The sequence below is a fragment of the Rhamphochromis sp. 'chilingali' genome (genome assembly GCF_963969265.1).
Source record: "Rhamphochromis sp. 'chilingali' genome assembly, chromosome: 6".
NCBI lineage: Eukaryota > Metazoa > Chordata > Actinopteri > Cichliformes > Cichlidae > Rhamphochromis > Rhamphochromis sp. 'chilingali'.
The window spans coordinates 2,128,424-2,143,755 of record NC_137933.1 but is presented as its reverse complement, the minus strand read 5'-3'; the positions used below and the strand labels follow the sequence as shown (position 1 = coordinate 2,143,755).

At 40.1% G+C, this 15,332-nt stretch overlaps 1 protein-coding gene across 6 annotated transcripts in view; it reads right to left on the bottom strand.

The window, feature by feature from the left end:
* Window positions 1-53: 53 nt before the first annotated feature.
* ankdd1a (ankyrin repeat and death domain containing 1A) overlaps window positions 54-15,332 on the bottom strand; it is a 36,018-nt gene continuing 20,739 nt past the window's right edge. For 5 of the 6 annotated variants that reach the window (XM_080885484.1, XM_080885485.1, XM_080885487.1 and 2 more), the window contains 8 exons: window positions 10,304-10,402; window positions 10,121-10,219; window positions 9,554-9,652; window positions 9,356-9,454; window positions 6,892-6,987; window positions 3,500-3,692; window positions 1,738-1,869; window positions 54-1,089 (listed from right to left, as the gene is read on the bottom strand). In XM_080885484.1, the coding sequence (XP_080741610.1) occupies window positions 827-1,089; window positions 1,738-1,869; window positions 3,500-3,692; window positions 6,892-6,987; window positions 9,356-9,454; window positions 9,554-9,652; window positions 10,121-10,219; window positions 10,304-10,402 (1,080 nt within the window). In that variant the 3' untranslated portion in view covers window positions 54-826. Of the gene's footprint in view, window positions 1,544-1,737; window positions 1,870-3,499; window positions 3,693-6,891; window positions 6,988-9,355; window positions 9,455-9,553; window positions 9,653-10,120; window positions 10,220-10,303; window positions 10,403-15,332 lie in introns of all 6 variants that reach the window. The other variant, XM_080885486.1, reaches the window with a different exon arrangement.

The following is a 15,332-nucleotide window of genomic DNA, read 5'->3' as shown; positions in this document are numbered from 1 at the left end:
TGACAAAAAGATATAAAACCAAAGGTTAATCTACTTAAGTAACAGTCAAACAGAGTGGAAATGGCTTTCAGTGAGAAAAACAATATTATTTTCCCAGTATTACTCTCCTCAAAGTAAGAGTAAGGCCAGTCAAAAGAGTAAGTGAAATGCACACCGCCTTCGCTCCATGTTGCTTTACTGTTGACTGAACTGCTAACTTGGGGTTTGCTCTCTCTGTTAGTACAAGAATTAATAATTGATCAACAAATTGATTTACTCTGACTTACAGAAACCTGGTTGCAGCAGGATGATTATATTAGTTTAAATAAATCAACCACCAATCATCAATCAAATGTGTTATGTACTGCTGTACTTTATTCACAATGAGTAAATAAGAATTTCATTAAAATGACTTTATTTTGGACTGTCACTTTAATTTTGTTTATACAGTACCAAATCCAAACAACAGTCGCCTCATGGTGCTTTATGTTTAAGATAAAGACCCTACAATAAACCCCAACAGTAAGATGAGCCCCTGTTAACAAGCACCTGGAGTCAGTGTGGAGGAAGAACTCCATTTTAACAGGAAGAAACCTCCAGCAGACCACGGCTTAGGGAGTGACAGCCAGTTTGAGGGGAGGACAAAGGGCAGAGAGGCAAATATTAACTTCATGTGGCCTACAGATTAGCTCGACAACAGTGCATAGAGGGCTTCATGGAATGGGTTTATATGGCCAAGCAGCTGCATCCATCCAGTGCAACACAAAACATCAGATGCAGTGTTGTAAAGCATCATTGTGAGGGGCGCTTTTTGTTAGGAGCTGGGCTCTGTCTTAGATCCAGTGAACTAGTGTTGGTGTGAGGGTCTTGGGGTTTGGGGTCTGGGATGCAGGGGGCCTGCAAGGAGTATGGAGCACCAGTGCCCGGAGTCGCCAGTTTCATGGTTTGGTCTCTCCATGCGCAGGGGGGGTCCACGCCTCCGCAGGGGGGTCCACGCCTCCTCGGATGCACTATCATGTGGAGCGAGCTGGCCCATGTTGGGAGGTACGATCTGCGCTTTAGGGAATCTCAGGAACCTCAAGGACCTTTGGAGGAAGCAAAATCCCACACCTAAGCAGCAGGCGTGGGGCATTTTGGGTAGGTTAGGGGCAGCTTGTCTTGTCCTTTCTTTGTGTGTGGATAACTGGCATGGGATGCAGCACATGGAAATCTGCAGCAGTGCAAGGCTGTTGTTACAGCCCTTCTAGGTAAACACAGTTCAAGTGCTGCAGTAGAGAAAACCTGACAAAATTGCACGGCAAAAAAAAAAGAAATAAATAGAGAGCAACTTTCCCCTGGCTGCTACACACCTATCTTTCATTAAAAAATGTAAACCATTATGTGACTCACAATTCAAATCATGTAATTTTATTTATAGAAAATAACATTTTTATTTCTTTAAATAAAGAAAGTTTTAACAAAGCTAACACAATAGCTCGATGATAAGCATAAACTTGTTGCCGTCACATTACGCAGCACATTTTAGGAGAGCTGGTCTGGGAGTTTGCCTTCTGTCGGATGAACTCTGGATAACAAACCAGAAGAGGAAAACAGAGAAAAGAAAAAAAAGTAGACACATTCCAGTGAACAAACAGAAAAACAGTCTTACGGCATTATTGGTCTTTCTGTGGAGAAATATTGTTAACTAATATTGTATGACTGTTAAAACTGACAAATAGTCTGACCAGTGAAAGGAAGTGACCTCCCTGATTAGCTCACCTGCCAAATCTGTCCGGGAGATTTCCACCAACCCCTCATAGAGGCCTTTGGTAGGGTTTTCTCCAGCTACGAGCACTCCATGAAGCCAGATTAACAGCATCCGGTGACCATGATCTTTGAAGCTTTTCTTACCTTCAATTTAGATTTATATCAAGCATTATCCATCTGAACTTTTAGTTAAACACAGTCACTGTAGACAGTTCTTATACCATCAGAACATTTATAGAATCACAGTAACTAACTAGTTCATATAGTCCACTGGGTCTGTATTGTAACCACAGACCAGCGTTAAGCAAGCGAGGTACTTGGCCAGTAAGCAAAGCTGAATGACATCCTGATATCTTACATTTTAAGTGCTCCAACAAAATGAAACAATATTTTATTTTATATAATTTAATATTTTATTTAAAGTTCAACTTTAAATTAAAAAAAAGGTTCAACAGGTTAAAAGTCAAATAGAGTTTAAAAGCAAGGTGTCAAAGATCTGGCATTTGGAATTAAAGAAAAAAGCTGTGCCCAGAATGTAACTCTTGCAACAGTGTACAAAAGCTGAAAAACTTATTACAATCCATGTTGCAAACTGCTGTCATCTTGGAGAGACTGCTCTTGGTTGGAGGACCAATCTACCCAAAGAGAAAGATTAGCAATTATATCCAACTATGTCCAACAAGGACAAGTGTGGGTTTGGATGGACGGAGGTACAGTATCTACCATTCAGGAGGAGGGCAATCTGGTGGGCAGTTTAGCCAAGTTATTGGCCAGTAGTTGGATGGGACCGGCCCCTTCTTGGGATCCTTGGGGATCAGGACAGCCTTCGGTTAGACATTCCGGGTGGGTCTCAACCATTAGCACCTGGTTCATTTGTGCTGCAGGATGCTAATGGAGTTAGCTTGTTAGCTTCCCTATCCAGTAGGTGTTAAACATGGCAGGGAATGGTGCTGTCCAATCCCTCTGCTTGACATGTCTGCCACTGTGATGGTTACTGGATCCTTTCAGGGAGGTTGTTGCAGTCTGCTCTTAGATCCACTAGGCACTGAGCATTTCTGTTATGTGTTGCATCCTTCTTACATATACTCTTCAGTATTGCTCTGTCTCCAGCGTTGGCGGGGCTGTTCTCATTTTGTTCTGCTGCCATTCAGACTATACTTTGGGTAGTTCAGTGGAGAACATCTGGTTTATTCTCCTGGCTTTTATCTCTCTGGTTAACCAAGATTCAGGTATCAGGTATAGGCAGTTGTAGTTGTGCTTCAGGTCATCATTATAAGACAAGATATTGTATGATAATAGACGTTTTTCTACAAAAAAGTGATGTTGTAAAAAAACCAAAAGAAAAACAACACCATCTGCTCTCTGAAATATTAAGGATTAAGCATCCATTTACTCATGTCAGACTATCCATATATTCTAAATAGATCTGTAGTTCATTTGTTGTAGTAGAATTGTAGAAAGAATTCTTGATCTGGGTTAAAATTGACCTAGACCAGAGTTAATCACCTCAGGTACTCAGAATGCTGTAGAGTGAATCAGTCAGTGCCAAATTTGAGAATTTATTTTCAATAAAATCACTGGACCCATGAAACAGTGCTTCTATGGTTCTGGACATTACAGGCCTTATATTACAGTTTTTCAAACTTGTATGATTTCCTGTGTAAAGATTTATATATATATATATATATATGAAAAAACCCAACAAGTACAAAAAAGGTAATAAAAATAGCAATAAAACTGTCAATAATTTTTTTAGGAACTCAGCACTGCTCACCTGTCCACTGTTGTTCTATAGCTTGTATATGTGCTTCACTAAAGTCCCAATGCTGAGCGAGAATCTTCCACTCCCCATAACACAGATGCTTTGTGGCGAGGGTCCATAAGACAGAACGGAAGTGCTGTGTCTCTGGCTGATGGCCCATTTTTAAGCTCAGAGGTCTTCTTACCTGCTCACATCCCCCGTGATCCTGAATTCAACAGGGAGAAAGTTTTGTGAGTCGTTCGAAGTTAAAAGGATGTTATCACGTTTTATGCATATGATGTACAAAGAAAACAAACTCTCAGTACCTCTTGCTTTTAAAACTAGCACAAAGAATTTACAAGATACTTAGCTGGTTTGTTAAATACCTTCTCCAGGAACAAAAGGCAGTACACAGCTGTTTTACACCTTAAGCTTCACACTCCCTTGCTACCTCCAAAAGTCATTTCCTTCTAAACCTAATAAGTGGTTTTGTCATCTAGCAAGAACTGCAATCAAGCATTTGCAATAACTAATAAAAAAAGCACTTGTGACAATTGTGTTGGTGACAGCTTTTGTTATAATATCAATAATATTCATATGAATATGGGATACTGTTACATGTTTGCACAGACTTTTGTGGAATATGGAGACACTCCTGGCATTATATGAGCAAAGTGAGACTCATTTTTTAGGGTTGGTGGAGATGAGTGTGAAGATCCAAACAATCCCTGTCAGTGATGGAGAAGCTTTGATGAAAATATTTGGTAAAAAGTTCACCAGCATGAAGGAAATGAAGTTTCAAACTTTCCTTAGGAGGAGCCCAGCACGCCTGCTTAAAGAAAAGTGAGTGTGGCGATGTGGATGCTTGCAGCGACTGCTGTATAGAGGCCATCCTGCTACACATGAAACACATCAGAGTCATAATTGTTAATTTAGTCACGTGTTTGTTTATTATCCTTATTGTTTTATCTGGGACTGTTTGCAGACATCTCAGAGAGAGGAGACACCAGCATCTGAACAGAGACTCAAACCAGCAACCTGCAGCTCCCTGCTTGGCTGCTCCAGTTTTCTCCTCACTCATGTTGCCCACCAGTGATTTCTAGCTGCCCACCCACACAGCAGGCTAGAATATGCGCTGAGCCTCAGCACCCAATACTTGGACATGTTTTCTTTATTAAATAATGAACCAGACCCCAAAAGTAAACAGCTGTTATTGCTAGGCAACGGGAGCAGCATTTGGCGATGCAGCACCTGACATTCCTGACCATGTGGGCGGAGCATGCATGAAATGGAATGTTCAGTAGAACTGTGCAACACAAGCACTTAGTTCCAGCATGTTTCATTGTATCCAGACACAGCTAGAGACACATCTACAGCAGCATCTCTGTGCAGGACAAACGACAGTTGACGAAGAAACATCGAAAACTTCACTTCACTCCTCTACAAAACGTTGGCTCCTTTGTTTAAAAGGCCAAAATGAATCAGGGGAGAACGAGAAGAGGATCGGCGAGTGCTTCACCTCACAATTCAGTACAGCTGATTAACCTGCAAGAAGAACTTAAAATGATACAGGCTGAAAATATCAAATTAAAAGAAGAGGCAGAAAAATCAAGAGGAGAAGCTAAAGATTCAAAGTTTGAAACTGATGTAGTATTGCAGGAATTACTGCATGTGGGTCTCAAACTTAAAGGAGAGAAAATGGGAAAACAACAGGCAGAAAAGGAGAATGAAAAGATGAAGAAAGAACTGTTGGAAGCTCAAAAAGCATTGGAGGAAGAGAAAAGCACAGCACAAGAAGCCAAAAATAAATATCAAACTGCAAAGAAGGAGGCAGGAAATGTGCTGCAGGAATTACAGGAGGTGCAGGAAGCTTTTGAAGAGGGAAAAAGGAAAATGCAGTTGGCAACTCAAGAAGCTGCAAATGTAACAGCTGAAGCTGAAACACTAAGAAAGGAATTACTGCATGTAAAGCAACAACTTGAAGAGGAGAAAAGACGTAAAGATGAGGCAGAAAATGAGATTGAAAATTTGAAGAAAGAATTGTTGGAAGCTCAAAAAGTGTTGGAGGAAGAGAAAATTAAAATACAGGAAGCAAAGAAAGAAATGGAAGATACAAAGAGTCACACTGAAAACATGAAGAAGGAACTGATGAAAGTGCAAGAAGAACTTGCAGAAGAGAAAATTGAGGTGAAGGTATTCAAGAAAGAAATGACGGTGACCAAGAAAGACTGCAAAGACGCACTGAAAGAAATGCGAAAGCACAAAAAGGAAGCTAAAGAGCTCCTCAAACACAAAGGGAAACTGGCCAAACAGCAGCTGAAAGAAAAATTTAAAGATGCCGAGGAGCAGCTCAACAAGACCTTAAACGAACTGAAGGCAAAAGAAAAAGAAAAGCAAGCCGAGGACAGGAGGGGATTCTGGAGCAGACTGCTGAGAAAGAACTGACCCAGCAGCATCAATAGTTTCTTCCTCCTAATGTTAAAATCTCCACCTTTCTTTCACCCCATCCTTCTTCTTGGGACGTTTGCTTGTTTTTTAAAAACTGAAATGCACAAATAAAATTGCCATAACTTGACCTCATGTTGCCTGCTTCTTTTCTTGTGTGTCTGTGGATGTAAAACAGTAACACACTTTCTGCTCTGTGTCTTTAATTGTAAATAAATGCAATATGTTTTCATTTTAAAATGCAGTGCAAAAAACTTCTGCTCTGAATCTTTTTTTTAGCAAAAAGCTTTTTTTTGCCTGTTGTGGAAGTTTTCCATTTAAATAAAGCCTGCAGACGAGCGGTGAGCGGTAGCTAACATTCTTTAATCAAACACACAAAGAACAGACAACCAAGCTTGATGAAGTCCCTGCATGACCGCGGGACAGACGGTCAGCAGAGTCTGAGCCCAGCATGGCTCTCAGTTAAATATCTCCAGGAACAAAAGGCAGTACACAGCTGTTTCACACTCCCTTGCTGCCTCCCAGAGTCCTCAAAGAGACAAAAGACTCTTCCTGTGGAGTCGTCTGCTTCCCCCAACTTCCTTACTACACCCCCACCATTTGTCTTACTGTATGAGTGTGAGACATGTTAAAATCCAGTGGCACCAAGGCATCATACAATAAAATAATGTGATTAATACATAAGTAAAAGAAATTCCTTTACATGCCCCTTCCTGATTTCTTATGTTTTAAGCATCTTGGAGACCTAGTCATAGTGTATGCTCTGAGTTGTTCTCGTTCTTTATAACTATGCCTGTATGCCAGGATTTTTTTTTTATTACAAAATCCAAAAACAATTAATATGTATATAATGTGAAAAACTCAACAGGACATGGGTGCTGATACGCTGGAAAAGAGTGAAAATGTATTTATCGAATATGAGCACAGATTTCATATAAGGAGAGTGTATTTAGTATTAATATAGCGTTAGCAACACTTACCTTCTCCCATTTAGAAAAACGGTCAGCTTTAATTATCATGTCCACCAGGACGACATGGTTTCCTCTTGCTGCCACTTCCAGACATGTTTTTCCCTGCTGTGTACATTAGATGGCCAGAAAAGCATTGCTTTGTTAGAAGACACAGCTATGAGTGTCATAGATCTGAATCTATACTAAAACAGTTATCATGATGCTGTGCTACAAGATTAACTTTGTCCGGACAAAGAAAAAGTGAACTACGCATCAAGGTTTCAAATGGTGTGAAAAAAGATAAATATTCTACTTAAGACTAGCGTAACAAAGATCTTAATTAATATGATATAGAAGGATCAATGCACCAACTGAAAACTGTTTTTATTTGTTAGTGTACAATGTGAAATACACAGCTCAAAAAAGTAAAGGAACACTTGATCATCAACCACAAGTTAAACTTTACGGATATCAAGCTGTCGTCTTCGGAAGTGTAAGTGAATCAATTAATTTCACCTTTTTTTGGTGCAAATCAAACAGGTGTACTGAAGACGTTCCAAGACAAACCTTACTGTGTTATAGCACCACTAGAGGGGGTTGCCCTACTTTACTAAGGAGGTGGCAGATGACATCAACAGGATGTACAGCGTTGGTAGGGAGGCATTACAGTATTCACATGCAGGTAAAGGGGGTGTGAGTGTGTATATGGGTGTGTGTGGTCATACAGGAATGCAAGTAAATACGTTATCCTCCGACACACCTCTCATCTGTGCAGAACTGCGCTGAACACGTTCCCAACCGGAAGTACAGATACCGAGGTGCATCATGGGTAACGTAGTATAAACAGTTACAATGAACAAGCGGACTTTTAACAACTGTAGTAGTTGGGGGAGTCTCGTAGTGGGTGTGTGAGTATAGTGTGGCAGCCATTACATGCTTGTGTGTCTGTTCTGAGAGAAACCATACCTTTGTAACGGGCTGGCGCCGGTGACTACCCATCTCCGCACATGTACGTACGGACAGAGTAGAGCCGTGGAGACTTGGCTTGTATGGTCTTATGTTGCTAACATCAAATAAATGTGTTGTTCGATTTAACTGACTGACTTTGAGTTATCCAGCTAACCTCCACACCACATGCTCGCTGGACCTGCTAGCTGTTCTTCCTCGCCAAACTGCTCTTACAGTTCCAAGACAATCTCCATAAAGTAAATGATTCTGCAGGTGATGGGACAGACCATTATTCTCTCCTAGAATTGCTTTTTGATATCCTCGTCAGTACTGGTTTGATGAGAGAGTACCTGCAGCACATCCAGGTTACACTGTGGCCATGTCCACACTGAGACGCCGTTTTCGGTGAAGGAAAACGCAGCGTTTTGAAAACGCTATCCAAAGCCGTTTTCGTGTTGCAGTGTGGACAGCGAATCCCGAGCCTTTTCAAAAACGATGACACATTTTAGTGATGTGATGCAGTCATGTGACCAATCAAACTAAGATAGCGGAGGGCATTATACAGCGTTTGTTTTGTTTGCTCTCAGTTTTGACAGCGCTATTAAAGATTAATATCAGTCTGTACGTGCTCCAGAGCTTTTCTTCAAATTCTTTAACTCTCACTCGCTTTTGCAACTTTGTACTTTTGTGTTACTCGCAGCAACAACTCCAGCTCATTGTTAGTCCATTTAAAAAACTCGGTGCTTTTCCTCAACATTTGCCGCGACGTTTCAAAGAGCCGGAAAAGTAAATAAATGGCAGACGGAAATGAGGCAGGCCGAATCTTCTTGCGTTTCACGCATGCGCAGGACTGGAACGGAAGCGTTTTCGGCTGTTTCAATGTGGACGCACAACTCTGTGAAAACGACTGAAAACGATAGTGTGGACGCGGAGCGTTTTCAGACAAAAACGCCATTTTCAAATTTTAGTGTGGACGTAGCCTGTGTTTCCCAGCACAGTCTGAAGAGTGAGGAGCAGATAGTAGGAGACAGGCCAGAGCTGAAAGTTCATCGCAGTGTGAATGCTAGATAGAATTGTGTGTATGCAGGTTTGAATTGGTAAATTATGTTGTGTAAAGCTCCTTTATCATTAACCATGCTAGCCAACAGTACCCTGTACTGCTGGGATGAAATCCTCAGAGCTTGTCTTAATGCACTCGGTCCTGGGTTTGTGTTGCAGGGCAATACCCAGTGACCTGGCAATTATATAATGATGAAGACACTGATGTCACTGCCTGGCCCTCATGTTTCACACACCTGAATCCCTCATCCAAATCTGGGAGGAGATCCCCCCACCACCATCCACCATCTCATCCAGCCTTCAAAAGGCTGATGATTATGGTTTTCACTGACCTTTGTGACCCCTGACCCCTTCTTGTTTTCAATGAATTTCAAAACGTACGTCAAAGTAACATGAATATTTTTTAAGGTCTGATGTGTGACTTTAGTACTCCATTTATTGTTTTGAGCAGTGTACATAATATTCTGTGTGAAGCTGTGTGTGGTACCTTATCAGTTAGACTGAGACTAACTCTAGAAATCAGCATCATCTCAGCCAGGTCATGCCAGCCATGTTCTGAGGCAATGTGTAGTGCGGTCTGCTGCCTCTGTCGCCCACATGACAGACAACCATTAAGTAAAATTACTGTATTATAGGACATTTTATTATGCATTGTGTTCATGTGGCTGTGGAACTTTGTACTTACAATGTCAGTGGCATTCAGGTTGCTGCCAGCATCGATAAGCAATCGTACAACTTTTGTGTGATTGTTGAAAACAGCCAGGTGGAGTGGTGTGCAGTGTTGCTGTTTCAAAGAGAAACAGGTATTAAAAAGCTGCTCTCTATGATATTAACTTTTAAAACGTTTACAAGTGTTTACTGCCTAATTTTAGATTTCTTCTTCATTTTATGCACCAAAATGCTAACATGCTAACATACCACTGTGTAAGAATACCCATATGGAAAAGATATATATAAATCTTATAAAGCTTTGTGTTATGTGAAACTTGTATGAAAAGCATACAAGAGTGAAAACAGATATAAGATCCTTTGATAAATTATATAAATGAAACTTGTTTTGGATACTTACTAAAACAATATATGAAAGTAATGAGAAAGTGGCCACTTTCATGAGTAAATCATATAAGCCTTATATGAAGTAAGCCAAATCTTATGCAAGTCTTTTATAAATTTCTTCTATTTCTTTTGCATATGGGTACTTTAAAAGAATTATCATAATTATTTTTTTCCGGAGATAGCTAACAGTGCTTACATTGTTTATAGCATCTACATTGATTCCTGCCTTCAGCAGCAAGCTGGCCTCTCTGTCATGACCATGCTGTGCCACATAATGGAGAGCATTCATTTTTCTCTACAGACAGAAGATAAATATTAATTCATGAAAATAACACTGCCAACCCACTCTTGAATTGCATATTTAAGTAAACAAGCATACATTAGTTTGTGCATTGACATTACAGCCAGAATCCAGCAGAAGTCTAACGCATTCATAGTGACCTCCGTCAGCTGCCGTGTGCAATGGTGTGAGATCATCCTACAACAACACAATACAACAGGTACAATCAAGGTCAAAGGTTTTTACAGTTTAAAGCTTATTATTCACAAGCATGAAGAAATGTGTTTTTTCAGGTTCAAAATGCTTGAGTGATCCCAAGAGTTTGGTGAGTAGGAATCATTTTTGCTTAGAAGGGTCTTGCAAGGCCAACAGGTCCTGGGTCAAAGGGCCAGGCTACTTGAAACTAGAGAAATCGCTGTGATTAGGAGTCAGCTACCTCACCCAGTTTACTGAGGAAACCACATAAACTAACATTACTAATAGTTTTTCCCCATGCTGTGAAAGTTCTTTTATTTTTTGGCAAATTCAAATCTGGTCTTCCTGTTCTTGAGCGTAACCAGTGGTGTACACCTTGTTGTAAACTGTCTGAGCTGGCTAGTATATTCCTTCTGGTTGAAAATGTCCCAAATGTTATTTTGGCTCCTCATAAAACTTTTTAATCTCTCTCTGATATGTTTATTTAGTTTTTCATTTAATGATGGCTTCTGTTGCTTCATCAACATCTCCTTAAAACTCATATTAAGTGTTCCAGTAAACAGCTACCCAATGCCAAGTGTAAATGGTTGTCTGCCTCTCTGTGTTAGCACTGTAACAGATTGGCAGACTGTTCAAGGTATACCCTGCATCTCTCCCCATGGAGGTGAGATAGGCTCCAGCCCATCAATGACCCTGAATGGGTGAGTGGATGGCTAAAAAGAAAACAAGAAAAATGCTTCAGTGGCAGGACCCACTGATTGATAGGATTCACCCTTCTTTAAGGTTCTGGACATCATAAGGCTGCTCTGGTCTGCAACACAACACACAGTTAGGTACACAAGTGTTTTGGCAATTACAATTTCTGTAATTTGTTCAATCTTAGCCTTCGCTTGTGTCAGCATCTCTTTGGACCTCATACAAAGGGTTTCACTGGACATCTACTAAATGTAAGTTCAACACTTATCTCTATATCTCTGCTTAATTACTGATAGAATAATTATGGGAAAAGTCTTAAATGGCCACAAAACTGCTTGGCAGCCATGTATCCAAATGCTTTTGAGCCTCAAAGGTTTAAAAGAGTATAAAAATTTCTATAATTCCTAAACAATTAATGCAACACTTCTGTTAAACCCTTTATAACAACCCTGTTTCCTGCACCCTGTCCAGAGGTGCTGGATCTGGGGGGCATCCGTTCATCTGGGTCTATGGCTTGCAAAGCCTTGCTCCCTGTGGGACGCTGTTCTTGATGGTGGGATTGGTTTGGGATGGCAGAATGGGTGGCTTCAGGGGTGGGCACACGGTTGTCATAGAGATGTATGGGCTCTTTCTTCGGTACTCTTAGGGGTGCATAACAAGTAAACTATCATGGTAACGGTAAATGGTAAATGGCCTGTATTTGTATAGCGCTTTCTATGTAAGTCCTTTTTATCTAATGTTCACACACATTCTTCGCGCGCTGGATGCATCTGAGAGAAACTTGGGGTTACTATCTTGCCCCAAGATAATTGCCATGCAACCTTGTTTGGTTTCCCAGATGTACAAATCATGGCAAACCTCCTGGCACTTAACAGCGAACACTATATTATTCTATTTGTGTTGGTGGAACCAATTTTTGGCACAGTGTTTTGGGGTTTAAAAGCCATAGTAACTCTGTGTTTAGAAAAAAAATGTGTCTCAATTATGGCCTGGCCTGTATTTATAGCGCTTTACTAGTCCCTAAGGACCCCAAAGCGCTTTACATATCCAGTCATCCACCCATTCACACACACACAGTCACACACTGGTGATGGCAGCTACATTGTAGCCACAGCCACCCTGGGGCGCACTGACAGAGGCGAGGCTGCCAGACACTGGCGCCACCAGGCCCTCTGACCACCACCAGTAGGCAACGGGTGAAGTGTCTTGCCCAAGGACACAACGACCGAGACTGTCCAAGCCGGGGCTCGAACCGGCAACCTTCTGATTACAAGGCGAACTCCCAACTCTTGAGCCACAATCGCCCCAATTGTTCTGATACTCCTGATACATACGGGATCACTAAGGGTTTTTGCTTAGACGGCAGTTTCACCTTCTTTCCTGGATCGGCTGGAGCTTTTTTTTTAGGTGCCTTGGATGAGTGACAAAACATTTCTTCCACTGAAAACACTACATCCAGATGAACAGAATCAACTTTTTGAAATTTCCTTACCTGGATGCTTGAGCATGCATTAAGACATTTTATATTAGAAACTGTGTGGGAGTTTCCATGGGAGTGTATGGGAATGAGTCTAACAAAAGCATAGGGTATATTTTCTACTTCTTACAATAATTGTAAACCTTGTAATATGTCTGTTGACTAACTAGTAAAAATAACAGAAGTAACTAAAGAACAAACAGAATTTCTTGTGGAAAACTGAACCAGCATGTGTGTGGGATGAGGCTGAAGGATAGTTTACCTTAAGAAACTACAATCAGCAGAAGCAATTCCTAGCAATGCTGCCGTTATTTCAGGATGCATTCATAAGGTTGGAAATTAGACTTATCAATAGAACATATGTAAAGATTTCTGACATGTTTTTTTTTAATCTTTTTATTATTTTTCTTATTAGCGTGAAACATACATAAAATATAATTACCATTATATAAACAATCACACATCTATGTCTATACATACATATTTATATACCTAAATGAGTATATATATACAAAAAAACAAAACAAAAAAAAAACAAAAAAAAGGAGAAAGAGAGAGAGGGGAAAAAAAGAACAATACACCTGCCCAGACCAATATATATAAACTTGGAGCAGATATGGGAGGAGGCCATCCCTCCCAGCTTACTTATTAAAGTAATCTATAAAGGGCTGCCAAATTACGTAAAACCGTTTAACATGATCTCTCAATGAAAACTTAATTTTCTCCAACTGTAAATGATACATTGTGTCTCTTAACAAAGCAGAGTGAGTTGGGGGGGCTTTATTTTTCCAATTCAGAAGTATAAGGCGTCTTGCAAGCAATGTTTTAACGCTCAAAACATGAATTTGTTTGTTATTTAAGTTTTTAACTGTAGCTACACCAAAAAGTGCCATTACTGGGTCTGGGGGGAGCTGTTTTTTTAAAAATATCAGACAATGTTTTAAATATTTTAGACCAGTAGGTGGCGATGCTGGGACATGTCCAAACACAGTGAGGCAGAATTCTGGCCACATCGATCACATCTTGAGTCAGCCCCTGGAAACATCCTTGAAACCTTCAGTTTTGACAGATGGAGCCTATGCAGGACCTTAAATTGTAGCAGTCCGTGCCTGCAGCAGACAGAAGTGGAGTGAACCAGTTCTTGTGCTTTGGTCCATTGATCTTCAGTGATGTTAGTACCCAGTTCCTCACTCCAACTGTTTCTCAAGTGATCCAATGTAGTTGTACTGTCTATTTGCGAAAGTTGGTTGTAGATCCTGGAAATAGCTCCTTTCTTTAGCGGGTTCATCGGGAACAGATCATCTGAAACTAGCTTTTGTGGTTCATTGGGAAAGGATGGAAACGTTTCTTTAATAAAATGACGTATTTGTAAATACTTGAAAAAATCTTTTGCTGAAGTTGTTGAAACGAAGGAAAGAGATTATCAATAAACAGATCCTTGATTGTGTGTATCCCTTTGGAAGTCCATAACTGGAATGTGGATCCTGAGAACAATGTGTATGCTTGATTATGGATTAATGGTGTAAAGATTGAACATTGACGCCAATGAAAATGCTTTCTAATTTGAGACCAAACTTTTAGTGAGTCAGACACTACCGGATTTTTACATTTATGCTTACCCAGATCTGAGTTTGAATGAACCAAAGATTTAAGAGTATTAGAGAAAAAAGTCAAACTTTCCATCCGTTCCCAATCAGGTCTATGTTCCCCGCCCCAGAATGACATACAACGTATGTTACAGGCCCAATAACAGAGCTGAAAGCAAGGCAACCCCATTCCTCCTGTAATCTTGGGTCTTTGGAGAAATGTCTTTTTCATTCTGGGTGTCTTCTTGTTCCAGATAAACTGAGAGATTAACTGGTCTATTTTCTTGAAAAAAGTTTTTGTGATCAATATTGGGATACATTGAAACAAAAATAAAAATTTGGGTAAAGTGCTCATCCTAATGATATTTACTCGTCCAGCAAGCGAGATGGGCAGTTTGGACAGTCTTTCCAAGTTCTGTTCAGTTTGATGGTATAAATTAATAAAATTAAGTTTGAAAAGGCCAGAGAATTCACGGGTTACAGTTATTCCAAGATATTTGAAAGTATTTGAGACGGTAAAAGGAAACAAAGTCAATGTAGCGCTATCTAACTTTTCTAAAGAACTAACAGGAAACAATATGCTTTTTGTTAGGTTGATTTTGTATCCAGAAATTTTCCCAAATTCAGTTAAAACTGTCAGAATTTTTGGCAATGATTTAGTAGGGTCAGTGATATATAGTAACAAATCATCTGCACAGAGAGACACCTTATGTTCTACACCAAATCTCCTTATTCCTTTATAATCCTTTGTAGAGCGTAATTAAATGGCGAGAGGTTCTATGACAAGTGAAAATAGCAATGGGGACAGAAGGCACCCTTGTCTTGTAGAGCGGTGGAGGAGGAAAGGACTAGAAGTTATATTATTTGTGTTAACCGAGGTTTTGTGTAAAGCAGCTTAGCAAGGGAAATATAATTAGGGCCTATGCCAAACTTTGACAGGGTCGAGAAGAGGAAACCTACTCGACCTGTCAAAGGCCTTCTCCGCATCTAGTGAGAGTAGTATTTCTGACATGTTTTTAAAAAATGTTGGTTTGTGTTTTTTAAGAAATATTCTAGATTTACTAAGACACGTTTTAACATCGTCATTATGGGTTTTTCACTGTGGGCTGATAGAAAATGTAATTTATACCGCTTAAAATGAATAAACATGTACAAAAGAGAAGGATTCGTAAAT